The sequence below is a fragment of the Giraffa tippelskirchi genome, chromosome 4 (genome assembly GCF_054371585.1).
Source record: "Giraffa tippelskirchi isolate mGirTip1 chromosome 4, T2T-mGirTip1v1.2.pri, whole genome shotgun sequence".
NCBI lineage: Eukaryota > Metazoa > Chordata > Mammalia > Artiodactyla > Giraffidae > Giraffa > Giraffa tippelskirchi.
The window spans coordinates 167,023,987-167,050,188 of record NC_137278.1 but is presented as its reverse complement, the minus strand read 5'-3'; the positions used below and the strand labels follow the sequence as shown (position 1 = coordinate 167,050,188).

Here is a 26,202-nt window from a genome sequence, read left to right as displayed (position 1 = left end):
CACAGAGACCAGCTACTACACTGCTGTCACTGCACTTGTTTTCCCTGCCACAGCTCCCAGGTTGATACGGTTTTATAGGTTGTTATTTTTTTTCTGCCCTGTATACCAAACATTCAGACATATTGTTGAACACTTTCCATAATTTAAAAGCATATACATTAAAAAAATGATTTTAAGGCTTTTACCTGGAGAACAAATACCATCCGCATCTAAAATCTCATGTCGCCAGATTGGTTTCCTTGTAGCAGCATCCAACATGGGCCCCATCACTTTATCAAAAGTCTGATTGGTATATCGTTTCAAAGTACATTTAGCATTTTTATATACAAGGCAACGTCCAAAACCTAAAATGAAACCAAAGTGGGTTCAGAACCACCAGCAATATGAAACTATGAAGTCACAGATTTGTGTTATTCAACAAGCCACCCCACTCTACCTCCCTTCCCCGCCCAAGTGTTTGTCACTCAGTCGTGTCCAACTCTGTGATCCCATCAACTGTAGCCCACCAGGCTCCTCTGTCCATGGAACTCACCAGGCAAGAATACTGGAGTGGGTTGCCATTCCCTTCTCCAGGGGATCTTCCTGACCCAGGGATCAAACCCAGGTCTCCTGTGTTGCAGGCGGATTCTTTACCATCTGAGCCACCTGGGAAGCCCACAGAAACACACCCCAAATTTGCTCTACATTTAGATCATGAGAGTAGCCAAACCAAATAACAATCTGATGACTTGAAGAACTGGCTCAAGATCTCTACCATATACACATATAAACACCAGAATCTCTACAATCATTTTCCAGCACAGAATATACCCTGTCAGGTTGGAGGAAGGTGAGAAAAACCTAAGAATATCACTGTGATTTTTTAAGAGCACAGAGCCATAGCATGTGAAAATTGCAAAGGGCCTTAGAGATCACCTGGCTTAATCCCTCTGTCTTACAGGTGCCAAGAGTGAGGGGCAGAAAAATTAAGTGGCCAAGGTCACTCAGCAACATGGCGACTGAGTTGACACAGAGCAAGTTCACTGATTTGCCCTCATTCTTCTCACACATCATTTTGTTGCAAAACTTTTGCTACTCTTCTCTGGAAAGGTTTTTTGCTGATTTTAGCATTTAGAGGAAGTCTCAAACAAGCAAACAAAAACACTAATTTTTCTCCAGAGAAAAGAGAGAATAAAAAGAAGCAATCAAATAATATTAATGGGAGAGACAGTTCACCTTTGCCTTGAAGATTAGAGATTACTCTGATTACATTTTCATATTACATTTATCTAGTGGAGGAGGGAAAAGTGCTGGGACCAATTAACAACTTAAACATTAAGAAATGTAAGCAAAATGAACAGAAAAAGCCTTTAGATGGAGCAAACTCAACCACTGAAACCCACAGAAGGATTTATCAGTTGATCAAAAGAGCTGCCAGTTGTTCCACACTAAGTACCATTTTCTAAGATGCTATGGCTGAATTTCTTTCTTCTTCCCCCTTTGGCCAAGCTGTTATTTTAAACTGGATTCTCCCTCTGATCTCCCTAGGATATACTGAGCTATGTCAGAGTTCACTTAAATAGGAAAATGTCTCCAGATTAAATGCCAGCTATTACTGAAGAAATAAATGCATGGCTGTAAAATCCTTTGCTTATGATTCTCCACCCAAAGCAGAACTCTTTCAAGAAATCTAAGAATTTGAGTTCAGGAAATTAATTGGGGAAGAGTGGATTTCTAAATAAAATCTCAGTGCTCTAATGCCATTTTTTAAATATGAAGGTGACCATGTGATGAAACAACACATTTCTACAACTGGACAGTAGATGAAGACATCTGTGTGTCTTCGGTAACAGTCTTCGTTGTTATGGCTCCTGGTAAACTGTGTATGGCCATAATAAACTCGCCTCAGAGAGCAAGCTGCTTTGAAAACCTTACATGATCTTGAAATTTCGTACAATAGCCATTAAGTGCAACATGCTGGGAGTGCAGTGTGAATCTGAACTGCATGGAATCAGAACCGTTTTCTTCTAAGTATAAATGGACATTTTATTTACAGGTGGGAGCTTAAAAGCAAGAGGACAGTAAACTCAGATCATTAAATTGTGTCGCGGAGTTTCTGACAGATATCACAAAGTCCAGATTTCCACATAAACGTTACCAGTTAATCAGAAAGGAAAACATCTAGCTTTAAAGCATGGCTGTTGTCATTTGGAGGAAAAAAAGAGGCATAAATTAAGTGCAGCCAACATTAACGCCAAAGACACATGTCCAGGAGTACTATTATGGCTGCCTAGCAACTGTGAAGAGTGAAGGGGAAGGCAGGGCGGGTCTGCCAGGAGAAAGGAGAGAAATGGATGATGAAGACAGAAGTCACACCACAGACCAGGTGATGGCTAACGAGCCCCCAAGTGGGGACCTGCAAAAGTAAGCCGTCAAGAAACTGGGAAAGAAAAAGGTAAAATGATGAATCAGGGTTTGTGCATGTATACTTTTATCATTTTGCTAACAAAAAGGTACAGCATTATGGAGTTGAGATATACAATTAAAAAAAATAGTCTTTTACATACAACTATTGCTATTGCCCTTTCAACAAGCTTGTAATTAAATATACAACTTGATGTTTAAAAAAAAAGACCAGTATTTCATTTATTGTAATTCCTGCTAGGAAATAATCAAATTCTTACATTTCAATTTTTGTTTTCTGTTGAACTGTCTTAAGTCACCAATAAATAACAAAGAAAAAAAAAGGTTCCTTAGTAACAATTATTAATACCTCTATAGAACATTCATTTAAAAAATGTCAACACCATACATAACCACTTCCTGGTTGTATATTATAAAAATCAAATCACTTGAAACTGACATTAACATTCTGAAGTCAAGGGACTTTCACATTGATCACGCTTGTATCTGAATCTGCACAAAGGTATCTTTGGTGCTTGTGCTTTGAAAATTCACTTACCTCTGTCCAAGGAAGCCTTGTTTAAAACAAGAGCATCTTCGATATCATAGCCACTATAACTCATCACAGCAACTGTCGCATTCTGTCCGGCTGGCAGTTTCTCAAATTCTATCAACTCAATAGTCTTTGTTTTAACCATGGGTTTTTGTGGATATGCTAGGAGATACATGAGAGTATCAATTCTATTCCTCTGGTTGTATCCAATGGTACCTTCATTGATATTGGAGAAAACAAAATGCAACATTCTATTACATCAAATAATTAGGCAGCAATGAATATAGAAACATTCACTTTAATAATTAAAATGAAGAAAATCTTCAAATATTTAAAGAGCAATGCCTCATAGTGATTAATGACTTTCAAAAACAATTTTTCTCAGTTATGTCAAAAATCCTACAAAGAAGAAAAATCACACTCAAGGTATACTAATCGGAATAATTTCAACTTTTGGATTTATAAAACTGATCCCACTTAGAGAGCTTTTGTCTCCGCTGGTTAGTCACACATCAGTCAACAATTCTGCATTTGGTTCTACTATGTTCCAGGCATATTTACAGCTGCAATTAGAAAATACCCCACAGTGCTGACAGGCAGAAAGCTTGGACAATAGGACAAATAAAGAAACCAACAATTCCAAATGCTCAACATGAAAAAAAAAAAAGGAGGAAAAAAATAACTATTCACTTATTAAGCAGTTAATAAACACCTACTTGGGGCCCAGCGCTGGAGATAAAATGGGGAAAAGCAGGGTCCCTTCCCCTAGGGAATCCAGGGCCCTGTCCAGTCAGAGATGGGCTTTTCTCTCCTTAGCAATCAGCCTTTCCACCTGATTGGACTTTGGGAGAATATCACTGTCAACTGAAAGTGAAGCTAGAATGTTACCTACCCTTCTCCTTTTTCCCCACTGGGTGCATTAAAGCTCAAAGATTGATCCAACAAAAAGGCTTTCAGTCTCCCGGGCTTGTGAACACACAATTGCTCCTACTCAGAGACCTTAAAACCGGGAAACCCACGTTTGCCCTACTGTTGAGCTTGAGTGCAGGTTTCTGGACCTCTTTAACTCTCCCAAGTATCTCTTCTTTTCCCTGGAGTGGCACATCTGCAATACCCACACAAGTCCAAGGTGCTGACATGTCATTTAATGGAGTTAAGCTTTAATATGAGCAGATATAAAACTCAATTATTTGTTTCCTTTTCCTTTTTCTCTTATTCGTGTCATTAAATCAATGGTGATTTCAGTTTAGAGATGAAAACAATCTATTCAGGCAGCAAAAATGATACAGTATCCTTGATGGTGAGGCTTTAATGAAATCTGTAGAACACTAAAGAAACAAGTGCCTAGTACATTGCTAGGCTTATCACCAACGCTCAACAAACGTCAAGTAAATGAAATAGAAGAATTTCGCTATACTTTCCATGAAGGTACATATTTGTGCTTAAATCTCTAGAAAATTTATCAAGATTCAGCTGAAAACCAATAGCTAAACTGAACTGCATGAACTTTTTCTCAAGTTCACACTAAAAATTGCTAGTTACTGTTATTTTAGTGCCAACTAATAGACTGGGCAGGATACCTGATAATAGATCACATATGGCCTTAGAAATAAAATTGCTGCTGCTCAGACTACAGTAAAGTTCATGACAGTAAGTTCATCCTTTTACATGAAATCAATTCAAATTTATGTTGAGATTTCAGCTTCAACTGTATACTTTACCTGCCAGAGACAAGGGTTCAGGCAGAGTCCCACCAGGCTGCCAAACGTGGCCTCTGAGATCTGAGCCGAGTGTTACCATGCAGCAGAGAAGCAGAGCCAGCTGCACTTCTAAACAATGGTGACAGAGATGGCATCCTGCTATAAAATTGTGCTACTCGGCCCAGAGCATAATTCTTGGGCATCGCAACCCACTATGGAATGGACGAACAGCTAAACAGTTTAGCAAAAGTTTGGGGCTTATGATCTCATCAGAAAATGTTTCTTAAAGACTTTTGAAAGAACTTGTAGGCCAATACATGTATACACATCTCTAGCAGCACTGGCGATGAGTGTGTAGGTTAAAACATGATTATAAACTATGACTTCTATGTTATAAAATTATCACATGCCATCACACCCCATAATTTTTATACAAACTATGAATGACTGATTAGCTGTTTTTATCAATAAGTAAGCTTTTTGGAGAAAATGTCATGTAGAAATTATAACATTAGCCCAGGGTAAAGCATATGCTCAAACTAGGACAGGTCTATTAGTATTTTCAGCTCCCTTGAGAAGGGCACTGCATGTATATAATAACTAATAGAATATCTATAAGCTGAATTCTCCTTCTACTGGCCCATTTTGCTGTAAAAACAGTCTCCAATGAATTTATTTGCTCACTACCCAGGACATAATCTTTCTTACAAAGTCTTATTTTCTTGATCAAAACTTTCTCAAGGAGTCACAAATTGGCAATAACATGGTATGTATATGTAGGTTAAAACAGTGAAGACATTTTTTAAGACAAAAGGAAAAAAAGTAAGGATGAACACAACTTAGAAAAGGTATATTGAGAAAAATAAAGTTGTATATATTTAACTAATTTTTCCATCTTCCTTCACCCAACCTCTTTTTATTTAATTGTATATATTATGGAATTACAATAAATTTCATCCATTTAAAGTGTACAAGTTGATGAGTTCTGACAGATACGAATCTGTGAAACCACTACCACAATTAAGATCCAGAACATTTCCAATACTTACAGATGATCCTGTCCCTGGCCTCAGGCAACCAAGTATCTGTTTATCAGTACAGTTTCAGTTTGCATTTTCTAGAATTTCATATATAAATGGAATCATATAGTAAGTGTACTTTTGAGTTGCTTCTTTCATTTAGCATGATTCTGAGATGCATCCATATGGCTGTGTGTAACAGAATTCATTCTTTTTTATTGCTGAGTACTATTCCATCATAAGAATATACATTTTGTCTATCCATTCACCTGCTGATGGATATTTGAGATGTTTCCAGTTTTGGGCTACTGTGAATAAAGTTGCTATGAACATTGATGCACAAGTCTTTGTTACTCATTTCTCTTGGAAAAATACACAGGAGTGGAGTTTCTGTGTTGTTTGCTCAGAGTACAGTTAACTCTGTAGAATAATTTTAGCGTTTTCCAAAGTGATTTTACTGTTTTACATTTTCACCAGCAATGTGTGAGCATTTTGGCTGCTCCACAAATGTCAAATCTTTTTCATCTGAGTCGTTCTAATGAGTGTGCAGTCATATCTTACAGAAATTTACATTTACCTGATGACTAATAACGTTGAACATATTTTCATGAGTGTATTGGTTATTCCTATTACTCTTTGTGAAATGTCTTGAGTTTTCCCCTGGCCCCCATCTTCTAACTGAGTTGTCTTATTATCCAAGAATTCTTTGTATGTATTCTGGACACAAATCCTCTATTAGATATACTGCAAATACTTCCTTCCATTCTGTGGCTTAATGCTGTCTTTCATACATATATATTTTTTGGTCACACCTAGCAGCATGCAGGATCTTCATTCCCAACCAAGGATTGAACCCATGCTCCCTGCAGTGGAAGCACTAAGTCTTAACCACAGGACCACCAAGGAAGTCCCTGTCTTTCATATTCTTAACAGCATCCTTCAAAGAGAAGAAGTATAACTTGAGAAAGTCCAATTTGCTAAAATTTTCATTTTTTATAGTTTGTCCTTTTTGTGTTCTAAGATCTCTTACATCATTTGAGGTCACAAAGATTTTTGCTTAAGTTTCCCTCTATAAGTTTTACAGTTTCAGCTCTTACATTTAGGGGTGTGATTCATTTTGTATTAACTTTTTGTATGGTATGAGGTAGGAGCTGACATTCATTTTTTTCTATCTACTCAGACATTTTATTTTGTTGAAAAGATTTTCCTTTCCTCTGAATTGCCCTGATATAGTCATCGAAAATCAATTGCTCATAAAAGTGTGGCTCTGTTTCTGGATTCTGTTCCACTGATCTACATGCCTACCCTTATGTCAATATCACGCTGTCTTCCTTACTATGGCTTTATGGTAAGTCTAAGTACCGGGCTGTAAAGTCCTCCAATGTAGTTCTTCATTTCAAAGATTGTTTTAAAAATCTGCATCTGATTTCTTAACAATTTTAATGTGCTCAGAGATTCACTCGTTGTTGAGACATTTATTAAGTACCTATTAAGCTGGCACCTGGCTAGGCCCCAGAGATACAGTGATAAATAGCAGACGTAGTCCCTGTCCTCAAGGGAGTTTATAATTTACAGTCTACCTTCATCATGATCCATGGTGAACCAGAAAAGTGAGGAAAGAAGTTAGTTTCAGTTGAGAAAAATTTTAGTAAGTTTTACAAAGATCACTGTATAGAAGACATAAAGTAATCTCTTAAGAGTTACTCAGCCAATCTGGAATTCTGTTTCCTTGTCAGAAACAAAGAGGTATGTATTATATTTGACAGGATTATTATTATTATGTTAAATGAAGAAATGTACATAAATCAGTTGGATATTCAATGAGTGGCAACATTCATTATCACTAATATTAACAATATCAGCAGTAAAAATACATACTTATCATCCTGTAAGACTGCCCATTCTACCTCCAACTCTACCCCTACATATGGAACTGTACCTCATTATAAACATTCTAATCTCAGGAACTGTCACACAAGCTTACACCTACAATAGCTACGATGAATATGTCTTTTTTTAACCAACAGAATTCTAAAAGAGAATTACCATGGATAATTTGGTCAAGACATCTTTTCACTTTGTATCCCCAAATGGATTAAAAAAAATCGTCTTAAAAAAAAAATTCAACAGAAAACGAGAAGAGATGTAGAATGAAGCCACATTTTATGAGTTTTTATGTGTATATTATGTGTTTCTAGTACTTTGAAATCCTCCAGCCTATTTCTAGTACCCTACTGTAAAGTGGGGGATACAAGAGAAGGAACCACCCACTTAGGAACAGACTCAGTCAAAAACAAAAACCAAAACAGAAGCTGCGTTAACGCCCAGCTTTAAAAGTCCGAGCAGTTTGGAGCTGAAGGAGGAAGGGGCGGTGAGAAGCAGTGGGGGCTGGAGGAGGGATGTGATGCATATTCATTAATTGAACTGACAGTGACCAAAAGGTCCTTTTAAACGGGAGAAAGGGTTCCACTAGAGGCGTGCCAACTAATAAAATGGGCAGGATATGAAAGCGTGACTCATGTGAACTTGGCGTCGGGTGCCGGGGGGGGGCAGACAACGTGGCCCCCTCAGACAGCCTTCACTCGCAGCACTGGGTGACCTGAAGACCCTGCCACCTCCACACACACCGACCTGACTTCACACTCTGAACCACGTCACAAGAGAGCCACAGGCATGGCAGGGAGGTCTCCCAGTAGCTCAGTAACACGCGGTGTGGAGCCCTGAACTTCACGAATAATTTAAAGAGCCTTAGATTTAAGAAACACCCTCTGCTGGTGTTTTAGGCTGCAGTCAAGTCAGCCCTGTCTTATATACAAGGTAAGGCTCTCAAATCTCTGTGGTCTGTGCTGTCTTGGTCTCCTTCGTAGTGACAGAAAATGACTTTTATTTTCTCACTGTTGAATGGGAGGGGTTGGTGGTAAATGGCATATAGTCAACTTCCAGGTTGGTTAGAGTATTTAGCGAATTATTTCTGGGATCTGTCTTTCACTTTCCACATGGACTAATAGATGAAGAGCAACTAAAATATTTTGTTACAAAATCCACACAGACACTGGGAGGAATCACAAAAAGCGACTGTATAATTTTTCATCCAAAAAAAAAAAAAAAGGAAAAGAAAATCCACATAGAATCTCTGAGTTGCATACAGTCTTAAGCAATGGCTGATACCTAAAATGGGATAGTATGATTTAGTTACTAGCAATCAAGACAGCATGGAATTAAAATGACTCCAAGAAGTCCAACTCGAAGAGCCGGGTTTGCTTCAGATCTTGATCTCTGCTCTGGTCTCCCTCTGCTGCCCTCTCTCTTTTTGCAAGTTTTCCTACAGACCTCGCTCCAGTACTTCTGCAGCGATTTCAGTGCCCATAGAACAAGGTGGCCTTCTCATGTGCCAACTTTAAATATTACGTTTATCTCATGGCTTTTCTTTCCAGTCAGGTGTTTTATAATGACAAACAGTAACAAAGACTTTTTTTTTTTAATTATTACTTAAGATATTCAGCGGCTTTTGTCTTCCTAGCGTCAGCAGTCACGTCAGAGGATTGTATCCAAGGAGCTAAATGTGCAGGACCCAGGGTCAGAGCAGCTGAATACACCAACCTCAGAAAACACAGACAATGAATTGCAAATGACACTCAAAACAAAACGAGAAAAAAAACCTTCACACAGAAAACTACAAAAGAACTCTACAGACACTGAATTGGCTTTCTGTACACACTGATCCTGCTTAACTGTGTGTGGTAACTGGCCAAACGTTTTAGGTACTCAGGGCTACAAAATAAAGGCTTGTTTTTTTTTTCTTTTTTGGTAGGAAGAGAAGTTACAAAAATAAAAATATTATTTCTTTCATTCGAGTCACTTATTTACAAAAACAAAAAGATTTGCCAAGTGGTGAGAAATACAGCCCTTTCTGTTTCAATCTTCAAACACACTAAAGAGTGGCATTCGCGATGAAGTGATTAGTCTTCCGTTAATTCTGCTGAAGGTTCTACACAAAAGGTGTATTGTTTCAGCTGGGATTCACATCATGAAACAAAATGGTTTGGTAAACCCAATAGAAGTGATAGCCCTTTCAGGATACACAGGATTCAGTACTGTATATTTCAACTTGTTAGCAAGTCAGAAGCACAAGCGGGAACTCAGCCTACACTGCTTTGGAGGATGAATGGGAAACGCTAAATTGATGAGCCACTGTTTAGATTTTCCCACTGGGAATTATTCTCAACTGTCCAGGCATTACATCATTCAGGTAAATGGTAGCAGGACAACACGCTTCTTATTTCTTTGTGGCCAACCAAAGGGCAATATAAAAACTCGAAAAGACATGCATACTCTTTATCCATAGGAGAAACAGAATTCCTTAATTGTCAAGCTAATTATCAGTAACTGAGAGGCTAACTGCATTCCAGTTGTTACCCAAAGGCAACGCAAAAACCTTTTACGGTTTCTTTATGAACCTCCTTGTAGCATACTTTAAATCACAGATGACAAGTCATATTGATGTCATAGACACAGATGAAAAGAAAATTTATTAAACTTATTAGGATTTAAATGAGTTTTAAAAAATATTTCAAAAAAAAAAGCTTATAAGCAAAACTTTTTTTTCTTTTTCTTTTGCCAGTATCCTCTGTATCCTCAAGACAAAAATTCAAACTCCTACACATATGGCATCTCTCCAGCATGCCTCTCTGCCCATACTATATAGCAAACACGATACAGAACAGCTGTATCAAAGTATATACCAAGACTTCCCCACCCACTGCTTGCTTACATTCTCATACCTGTGAGAAATACTCAAGAGTCCTCAAGACTCAGTTCAGTTCTAGTCTCCAGAAACAGTGCACTCTCTAACCTTAGGTGTTCTTCCTGCTCCTACTCCCTTAGACTCTAGCTATCAGTCTACCACAGTGTTTATCAGACTATATCCAATTCCTGGTGTATTTATTGTTCTCTCCTACTAGACTGTGAACTCATTGAGGGCAGGACTCTGTCATCTCTGTATTTTCAGGTTCCAGTACTCCTGCCTGGTTTATTGTTGATGCTCAATAAATGTTATGGATGATAAATAATCAATGAATGAATGAAACGAAAGAAAACCAGAAAGAAAGAAACACAAATTCAGGAAACTGTGTGACACATACGAAATGTTTCAGGAGCTACAGGAGCAACTGTGTGGATATAACAGGCTCAGTGACTGTCATCCAGACAATAACTGAGTACATTCTAATCAATACCGTAGCTCTTTATCCCTATTGCCTTCCACTCTCCTCCTTCTACCTCCAGTTTTCACTGCTCTTTCTTCCAGCTCTCCTGGTTAATAACTTACATTTATATAGGGCTTTTCTATTTACTACCTTGTAATTCTGTGACAGTTATTATGTACCCTTTTGTTTGGCCAAGGGAACAAGTTCAGAGAGGTTTTCTCCATTTTTGTTTAGGCTTTAGACATGACAGGGGAACTTGCAAGCACTGCAGAATTCTACCACCTCCTGGGTTTGGTAACACTCAGGTATGTCAGTAATATCTGACTCAGCCAAACATGCAATACTAGTGAAACACGAATAAAGACGTAAGTATTCATCCAAGTATTTAGAACCAAGTTCAAGAAGGAATTCTTACCCATGGCTTGTTTCCCCATGGCACACTGATATGTGTTTCTCGGGGACTGGTTGTGATGAGGGTATGGGATCAGGCCAGCACAGACTCCGAGAAGAGTGAAAGGTTCAATCTCCAAGTGGGTGGTATCTCTATCAAGTTAATTAAGAATCAGATATCTTAGGCACCAAGTACAAAATAAATATCTCTTTAAGAGTATAAAAAATATTACTATCTAGGCCCCACAGGGATCGAGACAATAAAATTTAAATTTACATAAATATATATAAAAATCTATATATAAAACATATATAATAAATTTATATAATAATAAAACCTCATAATAAAATTTTATGCTAGTAAAGCTGATAGGAAAAAATCCATATGGAAATAAAATATAATAAAGCAAATTATTTTTTTCAGTGAAACTAAAACGTGCAACTTAATTATATGAAGCAATACAGGAGAAGGGAGTCAATATAGAATGCCTATATAAAAAATAAAACATTACATACTAACTAATAATAACAATAACTAACACTTTTTAAGAAATTACTATATTAAGCACATAGAAATACAGAATCAAAAATATCTACATGGCACAACATTGTACATCAATTATACTTCAGTTGGAGAAGGAAATGGCAACCCCTTCTGGCATTCTTGCCTGGAGAATTCCATGGACAGAGGAGCCTGTGGGCTACAGTCCAGGGCGTCACAAAGAGTCAGACACGACTGAGTGACTGACACACATACCTCAAAAAATAAGTTTTTTTAAAAACTAAAAAAATATATCTACGTGGATGAGTAGCTTGCTTTCTCCCACTTTTCTAACTTATCAAAGAAAAAGTTGTATTATCATCTTAGAGGAATACATCCCCTTTAAGAACAGTTTCTAAGACCTGAAGTGAAAGTTAAAGTGCTGGCTGCTCAGTCGTCTACAAGTCTTTGTGGACTGTACCCCCACCAGGCTCCTCTGCCCATGGAATTGAATTCTCTAGGCAAGAGTACTGGAGTAGGCTGCCATGCCCTTCTTCAGGGGATCTTCCTGACTCAGGGATTGAACCTGGGTCTCCTGCACTGCTGGCAGATTCTTTACTGTCTGAGCCACCAGGGGATCAATACTGTAACCACTAGCCAAACGTGGCTGTTGAGCACTTGAAAAATTAGAATAGTGTGGCTGAGATGCTGAATTTTTAATCAGTTATTTTAAATCGTTTAGTTATGCTTGTAATCACTTAAATGTATCAATCTATCTTTTCAATTGTAAATGTTATAAAATCAGATTAAGTGTTTCCAATGAAAATTTAGCATCCAAATTGAGATATGGTGTAACTACACACCAGATTAAGACTTAGTAGGAAAAAAATGTAAAATATCTCAATATTTTTATAATGATTACATGTTGATATGATAATCTTTTAGATACACTGGGTTAAGTAAAATTATTAAAATTAATTTCATCTGTTTCTTTTTTACTTCTTTAATGTGGCTACGAGAAAACTTAAAAGTTATACGGTGACTTGCATTATATTTTTACTAGACAGCTCAGTTCTAGATACTGGCCACAAAGTAAGAACTTTGCCTAGTAGATGTTAGAATCTTGATGACTTTCACAATATAATTTTGCATAAAACTCAGTTTTGGTTAAATGATAAGGCAACTGAGATACCTCAATGGCAAAGGGCAGCCAGACTGTTTTTAGGTCTTGATGACATCTCACATCCAGGACCTGTGATCTCCAATGACCCTCTATCCCTTCCTTGAGTGTTTCTGAAGCACAATCTTAATTGTAATTTCAATAGTTTACAGTACTTCTGAAGAGAAGCGATTTCCAAGATAACCCAACACATCATGGAGAATTAGTTGCAATGTACACGGCAAAGATCTGCCACTTATCCATTAAGTCATCTATTTATTTTTCAAAAAATGTGTACTGAATTTTGTCCCTTGTTTGGTTAGAGAGCATGCTTTCCATGCAGTTTTTGGTTTTGAAGAATACAGTTCTGACCTCATGACCTTGCAGAACCCCAATCCTCTCAGACACTTTAGGTCTTTGTTAGCAGAAAGGAAAATGGCTCTAGGCTTTGTTTTCTTTCTGTTTTTTTGATAGAAAAACAGCTTATAGAAACATTTTATAACCAAGAATGAAACAGTTTGTTAAAAGGTACTGTTCTGTTTATATTTAATATGATGGCCAATTTGACCAATCCAAAAAGCTTTATTTTTTCTTATGTAAAAATTGGGATAAGCTGAAAATGAAAAAGGTAAAGATCTAAGTTTCCTCCTTTTTCATGACAAGAACATATATAAGATTATATGAAAGTCCAAAATTTATGAAAGTCTGGATTTGAATTTTATAAAACAGAAAGGTATTTTATAGGATTGGCCAAAAAGTTACTTGGGTTTTTGTGCAACATCTTATCATTCAATATTATTCAAAATTATAACCACTCTAAGCTTCTATCCTAAACAGGAAATAGGAAACTTCCTGTTCACTGTGTATAAGGGCCTTAAATTGAGCTCAAATTAAGAATAACTGACCTTTTGCTTGCAATAGTGAAAAAATTAGAAATAGCCTAAAAGGTCATCAATAGTGGAACAAATTAAATAAGGTACTTATGTACAGACAACATAATCAAAAGTAATTAAAATAAAGTATTTATATGTATAAATATACACACATACATTCATGTGGAAAAATATCCAGGATGATAATGTTAATAACATTGAGTTAAAAAAATCAAGATGCTGAAAATAATTGTAACCATGCATGTATGTCTGCATTTATCTAAAAAAATTCTAGAAGAGTACATATTAAACCATTAGCACTGGCTACTTCTGGAGGGTGGAGTTTGGTGGGATGGGGAATTACTTTATGCATTTCTACATTTTAATAAATATCCTAAGTATGAATTACTACCACATTCTTTATTATTTTTAAAGTAAAATTAATTTGATGTATGGGATAACTCGGTGATTGGGTGATACTGATAATCATTTTCCTTTGCAGAGGGAGGTTTGTGACATTGTACAGGAGGCAGTGATCAAGACAATCCCCAAGAAAAAGAAACGCAAAAAGGCAAAATGGTTGTCTGAGGAGGCCTTACAAACAACTATGAAAAGAAGAGAAGCCAAAGGCAAAGGAGAAAAGAAAAGATATACCCATTTGAATGCAGAGTTCCAAAGAATAGCAAGGAGAGATAAGAAAATCTTCCTCAGCGATTAATGCAAAGAAATAAAGGAAAACAACAGAATGGGAAAGACTAGAGATCTCTTCAAGAAAATTAGAGATACCAAGGGAACTTTTCATGCAAAGATGGGCACAATAAAGGACAGAAATCGTATGGACCTAACAGAAGCAGACGATATTAAAAAGAGGTGGTAAGAATACACAGAAGAACTGTACAAAAAAGATCTTCACGACCCAGGTAATCACGATGGTGTAATCACTCACCTGGAGCCAGACATCCTGGAATGCAAAGTCAAGTGGGCCTTAGGAAGCATCACTAGGAACAAAGCTAGGGAAGGTGGTGGAATTCCAGTTGAGCTATACTTCAAATCCTGAAAGATGATGCTGTGAAAGTGCTGCACTCAATATGCCAGCAAATTTGGAAAACTCAGCAGTGGCCACAGGACTGGAAAAGGTCAGTTTTCATTCCAATCCCAAAGAATGATGAAACTACCACACAATTGCACTCATCTCACATGCTAGCAAAGTAATGCTCAAAATTCTCCAAGCCAGGCTTCAACAGTACGTGAACCATGAACTTCCAGATGTTCAAGCTGGATTTAGAAAAGGCAGAGGAACCAGAGATCAAATTGCCAACATCCGTTGGATCATCAAAAAAGCAAGAGTTTCAGAAAAACATCTACTTCTGCTTTATTGACTATGTCAAAACCTTTGACTATATGGATCACAACAGGCTGTGGAAAATTCTTCAAGAGATGGGAATACCAGACCACCTGACCTACCTGCCTCCTGAGAAACATTTATGCAAGTCAAGAAGCAACAGTTAGAACTGGACATGGAACAACACACTGGTTCCAAATTGGGAAAGGAGTATGTCAAGGCTGTATATTGTCACCTTGCTTATTTAACTTATATGCAGAGTATATCATGAGAAATGCTGGGCTGGATGAAGCACAAGCTGGAATCAAGATTGCCAGGAGAAATATCAACATCAGATATGTAGATGATACCACACTTATGGCAGAAAGCTAAGAAGAACTAAAGAGCCTCTTGATGAAAGTGAAAGAGGAGAGTGAAAAAGTTGGCCTAAAACTCAACATTCAGAAAACTAAGATCATGGCATCTGGTCCCATCACTTCATGGCAAACAGATGGGAAAACAGTGGAAACAGTGACAGACTTTATTTTTGGGGGCTCCAAAATCACTGCCAATGGTGACTGCAGCCATGAAATTAAAAGACGCTTGCTCCTTGGAAGAAAAGTTATGACCAATCTAGACAGCATATTAAAAAGCAGAGACATTACTTTGCCAACAAAGGTCTGTCTGGTCAAAGCTATGGTTTTTCCAGTAGTCATGTATCGATGTGAGAGTCGGACTATAAAGAAAGCTGAGTGCCGAAGAATTGATGCTTTTGAACTGTGGTGTTGGAGAAGACTCTTGAGAGTCCCTTGGACTGCAAGGAGATCCAACCAGTCCATCCTAAAGGAAATCAGTCCTGAATATTCATTTGAAGGACTGATGCTGAAGCTGAAACTCTAATACTTTGTCCACCTGATGCGAAGAGCTGACTCATTTGAAAAGACCCTGATGCTAGGAAAGACTGAAGGTGGGAGGAGAAAGGGATGACAGATGATGAGATGATTGGATGGTATCACCGACTCAATGGACATGAGTTTGAGTAGACTCTGGGAGTTGGTGATGGACAGGGAGGCCTGGTGCGCTGCAGTCCATGGGGTCGCAAAGAGTCGGACATGACTGAGCGACTGAACTGAGCTGAACTTGTAGCAGTAAACAAAACAGACAAAATCCCTGCCTTCATGAAGCTTCTACTGGAGGGAGATAGACAACACACAGATGCATCAATAAAATGTGCATTTTACAGATTTTAAGAGTTAAGCACTAGAAAAATAAAGTAGTGAACAGGGGTGGACAGAGAAAGGGTTTCTACTTTAAATAGGGTGGTCAGGAAAACTCGCTGAGAAGGTGGTGCCTGAGTGAAGACCTGGAGAATGTGAGGTAGGTGAGAGCATTCCAGGCAGAGGGCTTGGGGCAGGAACATGAAGATGAGGGCAGTGTGGTCAAAGCAGAGTGAGGGAGGAGATGACACAGTGGCACAGGTTCCATGTAGGAACATGGAGGCCTCCGAAAGGACTGCCGAGGGAGAAGGGAAGCCACTGGGAGGTGGTGGTGGGGCTGGGGGTAGGGGAGGGGGTTGAGGAGAGCGGTGAGGAGAGCATTCTGATCCTTGAGGAATAGGCTATGTAAGAACAGGTGCAAACCTAGTCAGAAGCCTTTTGCAACGGTCCAGACTGTTGCAGGAATGGCAGTGGCCTGCCACAGGGTGGTATGTGAAGGAGAGCTCAAATTCTGAGTATACTTGGAAAGCCCACATGGCGTGTTAAGTGATTAGATGTGGGTGCAGGGCAGAAGAGGAGGCAAAGCTGAAACTGAGGTTTTGGGCTTGAGTAACTATGATGGAGGCTTCTCTGGCGGCTCAGGGGTAAAGAACCTGCCTGCCCATGTAGGAGACATGGGTTTGATCCCTGGGTTAGGAAGATCCCCTGGAAAAGGGAATGGCAACCCACTCCAGTATTCTTGCCTGGAAAATCTCATGGACAGAGGAGCCTGGTGGGATATAGTCTGTGGGATCGCAAGAGTCGACATGGCTTAGTGACTAAACCACCTCCACCATATAACAGTTCTCCTTTACACTCAGTCAATCTTGAAATGAAGGGTATAAAAATTGTACTTTGAGAGAGTCATACATTTAAGAATGAAAAACTGACTGAAAAGCATTATTTACTAAATTACAGTAAGACTAAAATAAAATGGTACATTCCATCTGGCAGCAGAAAACAGAAAAGTGCTTTCCTGATTGAAGACATAAATGGTTATCAGGTGGCAGTGTTAACCATTTAACAATATAACTGCAAAAATTCTCATTTTAGGTAACTGGTACCTTGGTGGTTTAGTTTCTAAGTCACGTCCGACTCTTGCAATCCCATGGACTGCAGCCTGTCAGACTCCTCTGTCCATGGGATTGTCTCAGGCAAGAATACTGGAGTGGATTGCCATTTCCTTCTCCAGGGGATCTTTCTGACCCAGGGATCAAATCCTGGTCTTCTGTATTGAAGGCAGATTCTTTACCGACTGAGCTATCAAGAAAGCCCAAAGTGGTACCTTAGCCACAAGCATCATACAGCAAGTGATATAAATGTGATGTATTTCAAATGGAACACAGATATTTCTAAAAATATCATTGTTCTAGAAGAAACACTGTGAACACATTAACATTTCATGTCAATATTGCACATAAGTTCAGAGATATCTTTACAGCAAAACAACATAGGGAATTTCTGCACTGACAACAGGAATTCAGATATCCAATGACAAAATCAACCCTGAGAGAGAAACACACCATTACATAGCCTGATTCATTAGTTCAATTTTTGTCAGTAATAGAAGTCAGAGAAGCAATTCCTTTAAAGAAATACACTACGTGTAAAATGAAAAGGAAGAATAATTAAATCGAAAGATTATGTGTTAGCAGTTCTGTGATACTCTTGGGATAAGCAATGGATTATGCTTCATTATAAAACAGAACACTCCTAACAGTTCCTACTAAGCACACACAACAGAACTGAAGATGAAATGAAAAAAGGAGGCCGTGTCTAACATCAGAACAGGTTTTAATTATGGCTGTTATGGATCCTACTTACTTATTAATTGTATGTTCATAGAGTGCGATGTTACAGTCATTTTCTTCATTCACATCTAAGTATTCAACCAGACTCTCATGTAAGAAATCTTCAAAATTTCTGAGAAAATATTCGTGAAATGGACACTTAAAAAGCATTTTACTGCCATATTTTATACGCAATAATGGAAGATATGGCTTTCATTTAGCCTCAAAGCATCCTTCTCTCCCAAAAAGTATCAATACATTGGGATACTTGAAACATGTTATTCTGAGACCACAGTTATCACAAATCACCAAAATATTAGAAAAATCTGTGATTGTTGTTAATCTGGTCCTGCTTCTAAAAATACCTTCTATGATTTAAAAAGTCCTATATGATGAGAGACCCAGTATCTACATCAACATAACTTTCTCCCACTACTTCATCTGTGCTGATTTACACCAACATTCTACAACCTGCATTATCTAAAATGATAAACATTTCTACCATGTCCAAGCAAGCTCCCATAGAGAAAAGGTTTTTAACGGGTTGTTATATTTGGTAGAGAGGAATTAAGAGACTAAGAATGAAAATATGCTTTTTGTAAAAGCTCAGCTCAAACACCATTACTTCCGTTTAGATCATATAAATGAGTCTTAAGGAGACTGAGGAGTTTTGCTTTTCGCTACTTACCTGTACCCCTGAGCCAGCTCTTCCATATGCTTATTTGTGACTGCAGGCTTCTGTTTCTTTACAATTATATAGGGTCTGGAAGAGAAAAAAACAGCTTTACAATAGTTCAACAGAAGAATAAAACCAATAAATTCACTATAGTGAAGTGAGGGAAGCTACAGACATGTTTCTGGATTGTTTGAGGACACCAGGTATTTTTTACAAATATGAGAGCACAGGGGCCTATTTTCTCTTTCACATACACCAGCCCATGCACAAGCACATGTTTACACACACAGTTACTTCGTCCAAGTATCTTTGGAAATATTTGGTTCTGAATGAGAAAGCAATGTGAAATAATACTTGATAAAGTTTAGAAAAAAAAAAACTTTAATACCTTAAATGTTTTATACCTTATATATTTAATATTTATAATAATTAATATTTAATACCTTAAATATGTTTTTGGAAATGCATCCATCATACCAAAAATGTCTTCTGATTTCATACTGGGAATATGGAGAAGTCAGCAGTCAGAGAACAGTCACTGAGAAAAACTGGTGTTTTTAGTGAAGGTCTGATGACCGTCAGCTGTCTAGAGTGCTTTTGCTTCAGGATAAACCTCACTGAACGACACTAGCAGGGTTCTTAAAGATACATACAACCAAAGAGTGCGTATGAGCTGACAGAGAATAAAGCTTTCTCACTCTGTGATTTTTAGTGATGTTTAAGTAAGGCAGAGAGCCTCGATCCACACGTTCTGATAGATTAACCTGTAACTGTCAGTGGGGACCTGCCTCTGAGGGTTTCGCCTCCGTGAGGAAACACCAACACAAAGGACGGCGCGTGACTGGGAACATCAAGGGCTGTTGCTATTTGGACAAGCGGTTCTTGCAGAGAGGAGCGAGTGGCCGGCGTGCACTCGTGCGCCCCACCCTCGGGTCCATGCGACCTTTGGGACTAACGCGCACCTGGAGACAGTTAAGAGGGGAGCCACACGACTACAAAACGGGGAAACAAGGTGCTGAAAATGACTCGACGCTACCTTGAAGTCCTGGCTGCTCCTCTCACCGGGGAAGCAGGAATCCTGCCCTTCCCCAGGTGGGGCTGCAGTTTAGCTCAGGACAAGAGACTGAGAAGTGGTGATGGAGCAGGGGTAGGCGAGGGAAGGGACTGCACTTGGCCACCTCAGTTACCTTTCACTTTATTCCATAAATTCTACTAATTCTTCCTGCCAGATCTATGTTGGGTCATTATAAAGTCACTTCTAAAAAAAGAATTAGTTTTCTTTTTAGGCTATGCCATGTTATATTGGGTGTAGTGAAACATCTTAAAAAAGAGTAATCGAGAAAATGTCAGTGTTTTCCCCACCCTTAACTGGACCATGTTAGTGGCTATAAGTACGTACCCCGTGTTTGCCTAGCACCCTACAAGGCACTTACCACACCTTGTATCACTCCTAGGAAGGCTTTGTTATTTACATTTTTACTGATGAGAAAAATCAAGGCCCAGAGACTTAAGTAATAAACTCAAGAGTCACATGAGTCAGTAAGTGGAACATTAGGATTCAAACATGGGTATAAGCTTCAATTAGGGCTTTTTGATTGCAGAGAATAGGAACCAACGCTGGCTAATTTAAGCAAAGACGGAATTTACTAAAAACTAAGTAGAAGAAGAAAATTTTAAGGAATTTACTAAAAGGCTCAAAACTTACTAGAAAAATAAGAATGAAAGAAAAAGGTGCAAGGCTCAGTGTCAGAAAGAAAAGGAGCTAGAACAGTCCCAAAGATCCAGAAAGGGAGGGGGAGTGGGCAGTCTCTTGCATGCACTGCTGCCAGGATGAATCTGTTCTGACCATGTCTTGCTCTCAGTTATTCTCCTTGGGATTCAAGCTCTCTGAAGAGAGTCTGACTGGCCTGGCTTGAGTCATATGCCTGACCTTTGGCTGAGCAAGAAAGAGCACCTGACTGACCAACCCAAAAAGACTGCCAGTGGGGAAGGGCAATCCTCAAAGGAAAACAAGGAGAGCGACCAGAAGGAGAAAGGGATGCTGGACAGGGATAGGCAAAGGCAGTCCACGTTCCCATCTGTCAGACTTCCCAGCTCCTGCCACCTCCCCAACCACTGCGAGCTCACTGACTCGTGCCCTCACACCATCTGAGGTCCCCAAGGAGAGACTCTGGTGAACTGAGTGAAGGCCCAGGAAACAAGGTGACATCCTCAGCTGAGGTCCCTGCAGACCCCCAAAGCACCAGACACCATGTCATATTGGTCTCTGTGTCCCCATCTCTGACACAGCCGAACAAAACAGGCCCTAAACATCTGCTGAGCAAATACAAGGCACCTGCTCTTCTAAGGGTCTGATGTGGTGTCATCTCTTTGTGCTTCCACGTTTTATTTCTTGCCATTCCTTAGCCTTTTTCCTTTCCTCCTTTATCCTTTAAAGCAACAGTACTCAACCCCCGCTTTGTTTCCCCAAAGGATTTTGGCTTTTATTTTGGTTTTTTTTTAATGTTTAATTTTAGTTTATTTATTTATTTGGCTGCACTGGGTCCTAGTTGCAGCATGCAGGATCTAGTCCCTGACTAGGGATTGAATCCAGGCCTCCTGCATTGGGAGCTCAGAGTTTTAGCCACTGGACCTCCAGGGAAGTCTGTATGCATCCTTCAAAGCTCAGATCAGAGCACCAGAAGAGTGGGTAAAATCAGGATTATTGGAGTCAAATGAATTCTAAGAACTTTCCAGTAAAAGACAGACTCCACCCCTACCTGGCTTTGGGTAATTTACCTAGTCTCACCAAATCCCAGTACCTCATTTGTTAAATGAAAATAATAATACAACCTCATAGAGTTGAATGTGGTTAAAGCCTTACAGACAGAGCATCTATTAAGATAATACACAATGGCTAGCACTTACTACTTGCACAGTTGGTTGTTATTACTAATTATTTCTGCCTTTCCCAGTAGACTGAGTTCTCTGAGGGCAGAGACTGATTCCCATTAATCTCTGAATCCCCAGTGGCCAAAATGCATATTCATGAGGTGTTTGCTAACTGAATTAAATTTATCTTAACAATGAAAGAGGTTAAAGCAACTTCTAAAATAAAAACAAGTCCATTTCTTTCAAAAGTAAATAAGGAGATCTTAACTATTTCCAGCCACACCTACCTGCACAGCCTTCCTCCATCAGAGGAAATATAGACACAGCGATCTGTCAGATTTGTTGAGATGGAAACAAATTCATTGATATAGCCTGCTCTTCGCATCAGTCGAAATGTATTCACCAGCTTCTTGTGATCTCGAATGACACCCAGGATGTTACCTAAGCAGAAAGAAGTAAGAATGTTCAAGATTGAAATAAAAAATACATCTAATGGATTTAAAATATCTACTCAATAAAAACAATAACCAGCAGTGAGCAGTCATTTGGAAATACTGTTACTAGGCCTGCAGCCAGTCCGAAAGGCTGGAGGGAGCAACAGAGTGGAGGGGTTGAGGGGTCAAGGGCAGACCAGGGGACTCAAATCCAGAGTTGGCCCTACCACATGCTGACTGCATATCACTGGTGAAGTCAGTCTGTCTCCTTATCTGTCAGCACTGTGCAGGGCCATGAACTTGGGCTCCAGAGCCCTGGAGTTGAACCCTGGCTCAATCACTTCTACTGTGTTGATGTGAGGATTAAATGAGCTGATCTCCTGTAAAGCACTGAGAACTGGACACAGCACTGAGTAATTGCTATCATGAAGCTCCTACTGTTGTTGTCATTATCTGAGAGATGAAGCAGACAGACTTGGGCTCCCGGGGTGAGTGGGAGGATTCAGGGAGGTACTAGGTGAATGTGCAGGATAAGGTCACATTCAGTGTGAGCTGCCAGAATTCACTGACCAGGCAGTGAACGGCCTGGTTTCCTTCCTACCAGCCTTCACAGTAGATGGTGAAGCCTTCCCAGAGCGGGAAGGAGGGGGAGATGTGGGGGCTGAGATGAGGGCGAGCACGTGTAGCACCCCAGGGAGGGGACAGACACCCAGGCCACCAAGCCACACCTGCTGCACCGTCTCTGGAGGACCCTGAGGGGCTGGGGAGGGGTGTGAGAGAGCAGCACATGGAGCTGGAGCAGAAGGAAAGGGACCCTCCTGCAGAGCCTGCTGACACTCATTCACTCATTGGCTGAAGACATGTCATCTCACTCTAAGGGCTGACCTGATTACTTCTGCAGAACGCCTCATATATTTAACCTGACCTTAAGGATATCGTGTTGAACCTCGTTCCGCTGTGGATACACTGGCAGCTGCCACAGAGTCTCTGCACCTTTACCTTTAGCTCCAACAGCCAAATCATCTCAGAACCTGGGTGACCCAGTCAACAGAATAAGTGTTGTTACCATTTTTTCTACCTTTCAGTTAAGGTCAACCTGGGTCCAGAACTAAGGTATATTCAGGGAGTAGAGCTCAGTGGCAGAGAATTTGCAGAATTCAAAGTATATTTGTGCTTTAAATACATAGTCAATTCCTTCCCCTTCCCCCACAGATCGTTTAGGATAAACATGCCTCCCCAACAGACTCACCATTGAGGAAGACGAGAAACACATTTGGGTAAGAGAGCTCTTCCCCACACAGTAAGTTCACATCTTCTACTCCCAAGTTACTGGCTAATTTGACAATGGGTCCATCTTCCATGTCAGTCGTGATGTGTGTCATAAGGGCCAAGTTTTTAACCAAACCACATGCCTAAAAAACAAAAGACAGTCATGTCTAAGAATGAACATGAACAACACAAAATACAGTCTGTGTCTGAATATAGCTCACCACTCTGCTGGCAACAAGGCAGAATAGTGCAGCCTCACAGGGGACACTTCGGAGGTTCATACAAAGCCTGAAGGATGCACCTACCCTTTATTTCAGAGGAACTGATACTAAAGTCACAAGCAAGGATATAAACATAGATTGAGCCACAGAAATGCTCAGTACTATTTGAAATGGAAATGACGATGGTATTATAAATGTCTCCTCCCCAAAGAAACTGATTTACCTGAATTGTTATTTCCCAACAATACTATATCATAGTCATTAAGATGACGTTGTATAAAAAGAGTAAAGGAAACCACTGATAATTGTGAATACATGAACATAAAACTTCTGGCCTGAAACAAGAGACAGTCTGCAAAATAACTGGCCAGTACTCTATAAACTTCTTGGTCTTAAAAAATAAAGACTGAACAAACTGCTCCAGATTAAGAGACTAAGGAAACTTGATAACTGAAAGTGCAATCCTGGGATCAGAAAAAAACATGGTAGGACAAGTGGCAAAATCTGAAGAAGGTCTAGAGATTACAATACTGTTACCAATGCTAATTTCATGAGGTTGATAAATATAATTATGTACTATAGTTACATAAGACATCACATTTAGGGAATCTAGGTGAACGATCATGGAAACTCTCAGCACTATTTTTGGAATTTTTCTGTATGTCTACAATTATTCCAAAGTAAAAAGGAAATGAAAAAAAGTTCTTTTAAACTTCTATACAACCAAAGAAAAAAATTTAAAGCAAACATAAACAAGGACTTCATACAACAAATTAAAAAGAAAAAAGCCGCTTGAGACACATGTGATATGTAAAGATTACATCTTTAATTCTTAAAAGCCATCTTCGGTAGTGATACACAAAACAGTTTCTTTATTGAGATTAGCTGAAGCAAGCTCTGGGAAACTTGGCATTCCAAAGCTCAAGATGTATAAACTAGACAAATTTGACAAGCGGCGCAATTTTTGCATGAATTTCCATATGGTTTAAAATAAATTAGGAGAAAAATGATAATTTCTAAAAATTATAACCCTGTATGGACTTCTATGTTTTACCTCTCCCAAGTCATAACAAATTCCTACACTTCGGAACATACATCTTTTACTTGTCATAATTAACTAATTTATTCATTCAGCATACATTTATGGGACCTCTACTCGGAATGAGGCTCTGGACTAAGGAGACTGGGATACAATGGTGAACCTAACATGGTTCCTTCCACCAGAAGTTTACAAGTTAGAAGGAATAAGATCAAGTGAAACTAATGATAGATAACAAAGGAGAAAGAACTATGACACAGGAAGTAGTTGGTGTCTTGATGTAAACCAATTTAAACTCCTTGGTTTAGTGTTAAGGTAACTGCTTACATTTCCTACATAAGTGAGCAGGAATTCACTTCAAGTCTTGGACTGTATGCTCCTGGTAGGCTGCAATTGTGACTTTGATGTCCTCTAAGAAGAGTCAAGGAAAATAAGGAGTTGTTTAAAAAGAGCTCCTTGTGAGTAAAGGTGATGAGTCTCCCAATTTTCCTTCCTATTCTTATCCCCTATTCATTGAGTGGTTTGACTCTTGGGATAAAATAAAACAAGCAAGAAGATTTGGCCCATATGTCTCTTTAGGTGAGAAAAGAAAGAAAAGTGTTAGTCGTGTACGAGTCTTTTGCAACCCCTGGACTGTACCTTGCCAGGCTTCTCTGTCCATGGAATTCTCCAGGCAAGGATACTACAGTGGGTGGCCATACCCTTCTCCAGGACACCTTACCAACCCAAGGAATGAACCCAGGTCTCCCGTATCGGAGGCAGATTCTTTACCTCTGGGCCACCAGGGAATCCCCTCTTTAGCTGAGCTATTAATAGTAAAGCCAAGGCTTCTGGAGGTACTGTTTGGGAATGACACTGATGTTCTCACAGGCTGCATCAACACTTCTTTGGCAGATAAATGGCTGACCCCAGAGAAGACACAGCCTGGAGGAACGGGGCAGGAGCAGAACAGCCATTACCTCTGACACAGCGGAGACCCTCAGGGACCTTACCTCTCCTTCAGGAGTGTCTGAAGGGCACAGCATGCCCCACTGGGATGGCTGGAGGGATCGAGGACCACTCACTTTTCTTGTTTTTTCGAACTGGGAAGAGATTCTCGTCATCATGCCCAGTGCGGATATATATGACAAGCGAGACAGCACCTGAGTCACACCCTGGCGATCCATTTTAAATCTCTTTAGAGACCAATTGCCCTGAAGAGAGAGGAGAGACATGAGACTACCCCGGACCACTCTTGCTGCCTGACACCCTGCAGTCATGCTGAGAGGCTCTGCACAGGAACTGCTTATTTGTGAAATTAGAGTCATGATATATATTCAGAAATCAAAACATCACAATCTAAAACATTAAAATCTAGCCAAGTTACTCACTGGGGTTTTCTAGGAATTTAATGAATATTACCTGTATCTAGCAACCACCTCAGAATGCTTCAATGGATTGACATTATCACATCACAGCAGGTATTTTCTAAAGAACTAATTACATTCTGAACAAGCCAGTTCAACCAGAGATTTTCACTGGAAGCAATAAGCTAACTAGTAGAATACTACCAATTTCTACACATA

The 26,202-nt window shown here is 39.3% G+C and overlaps 1 protein-coding gene across 36 annotated transcripts in view; it reads right to left on the bottom strand.

Moving 5' to 3' along the window:
- POLR3B (RNA polymerase III subunit B) overlaps positions 1 to 26,202 on the bottom strand; it is a 111,604-nt gene that overhangs the window by 36,127 nt on the left and 49,275 nt on the right. For all 36 annotated transcript variants that reach the window (XR_014082315.1, XR_014082317.1, XR_014082320.1 and 33 more), the window contains 8 exons: positions 25,630 to 25,830; positions 23,358 to 23,520; positions 21,962 to 22,115; positions 18,816 to 18,890; positions 18,162 to 18,260; positions 11,274 to 11,401; positions 2,942 to 3,151; positions 186 to 344 (listed from right to left, as the gene is read on the bottom strand). Coding sequence is in view for 27 of the 36 variants with exons in the window: in XM_081591273.1 (XP_081447399.1) it covers positions 186 to 344; positions 2,942 to 3,151; positions 11,274 to 11,401; positions 18,162 to 18,260; positions 18,816 to 18,890; positions 21,962 to 22,115; positions 23,358 to 23,520; positions 25,630 to 25,830 (1,189 nt within the window). In the remaining 9 variants the exon portion in view is untranslated. The remainder of the gene's footprint in view (positions 1 to 185; positions 345 to 2,941; positions 3,152 to 11,273; positions 11,402 to 18,161; positions 18,261 to 18,815; positions 18,891 to 21,961; positions 22,116 to 23,357; positions 23,521 to 25,629; positions 25,831 to 26,202) is intronic.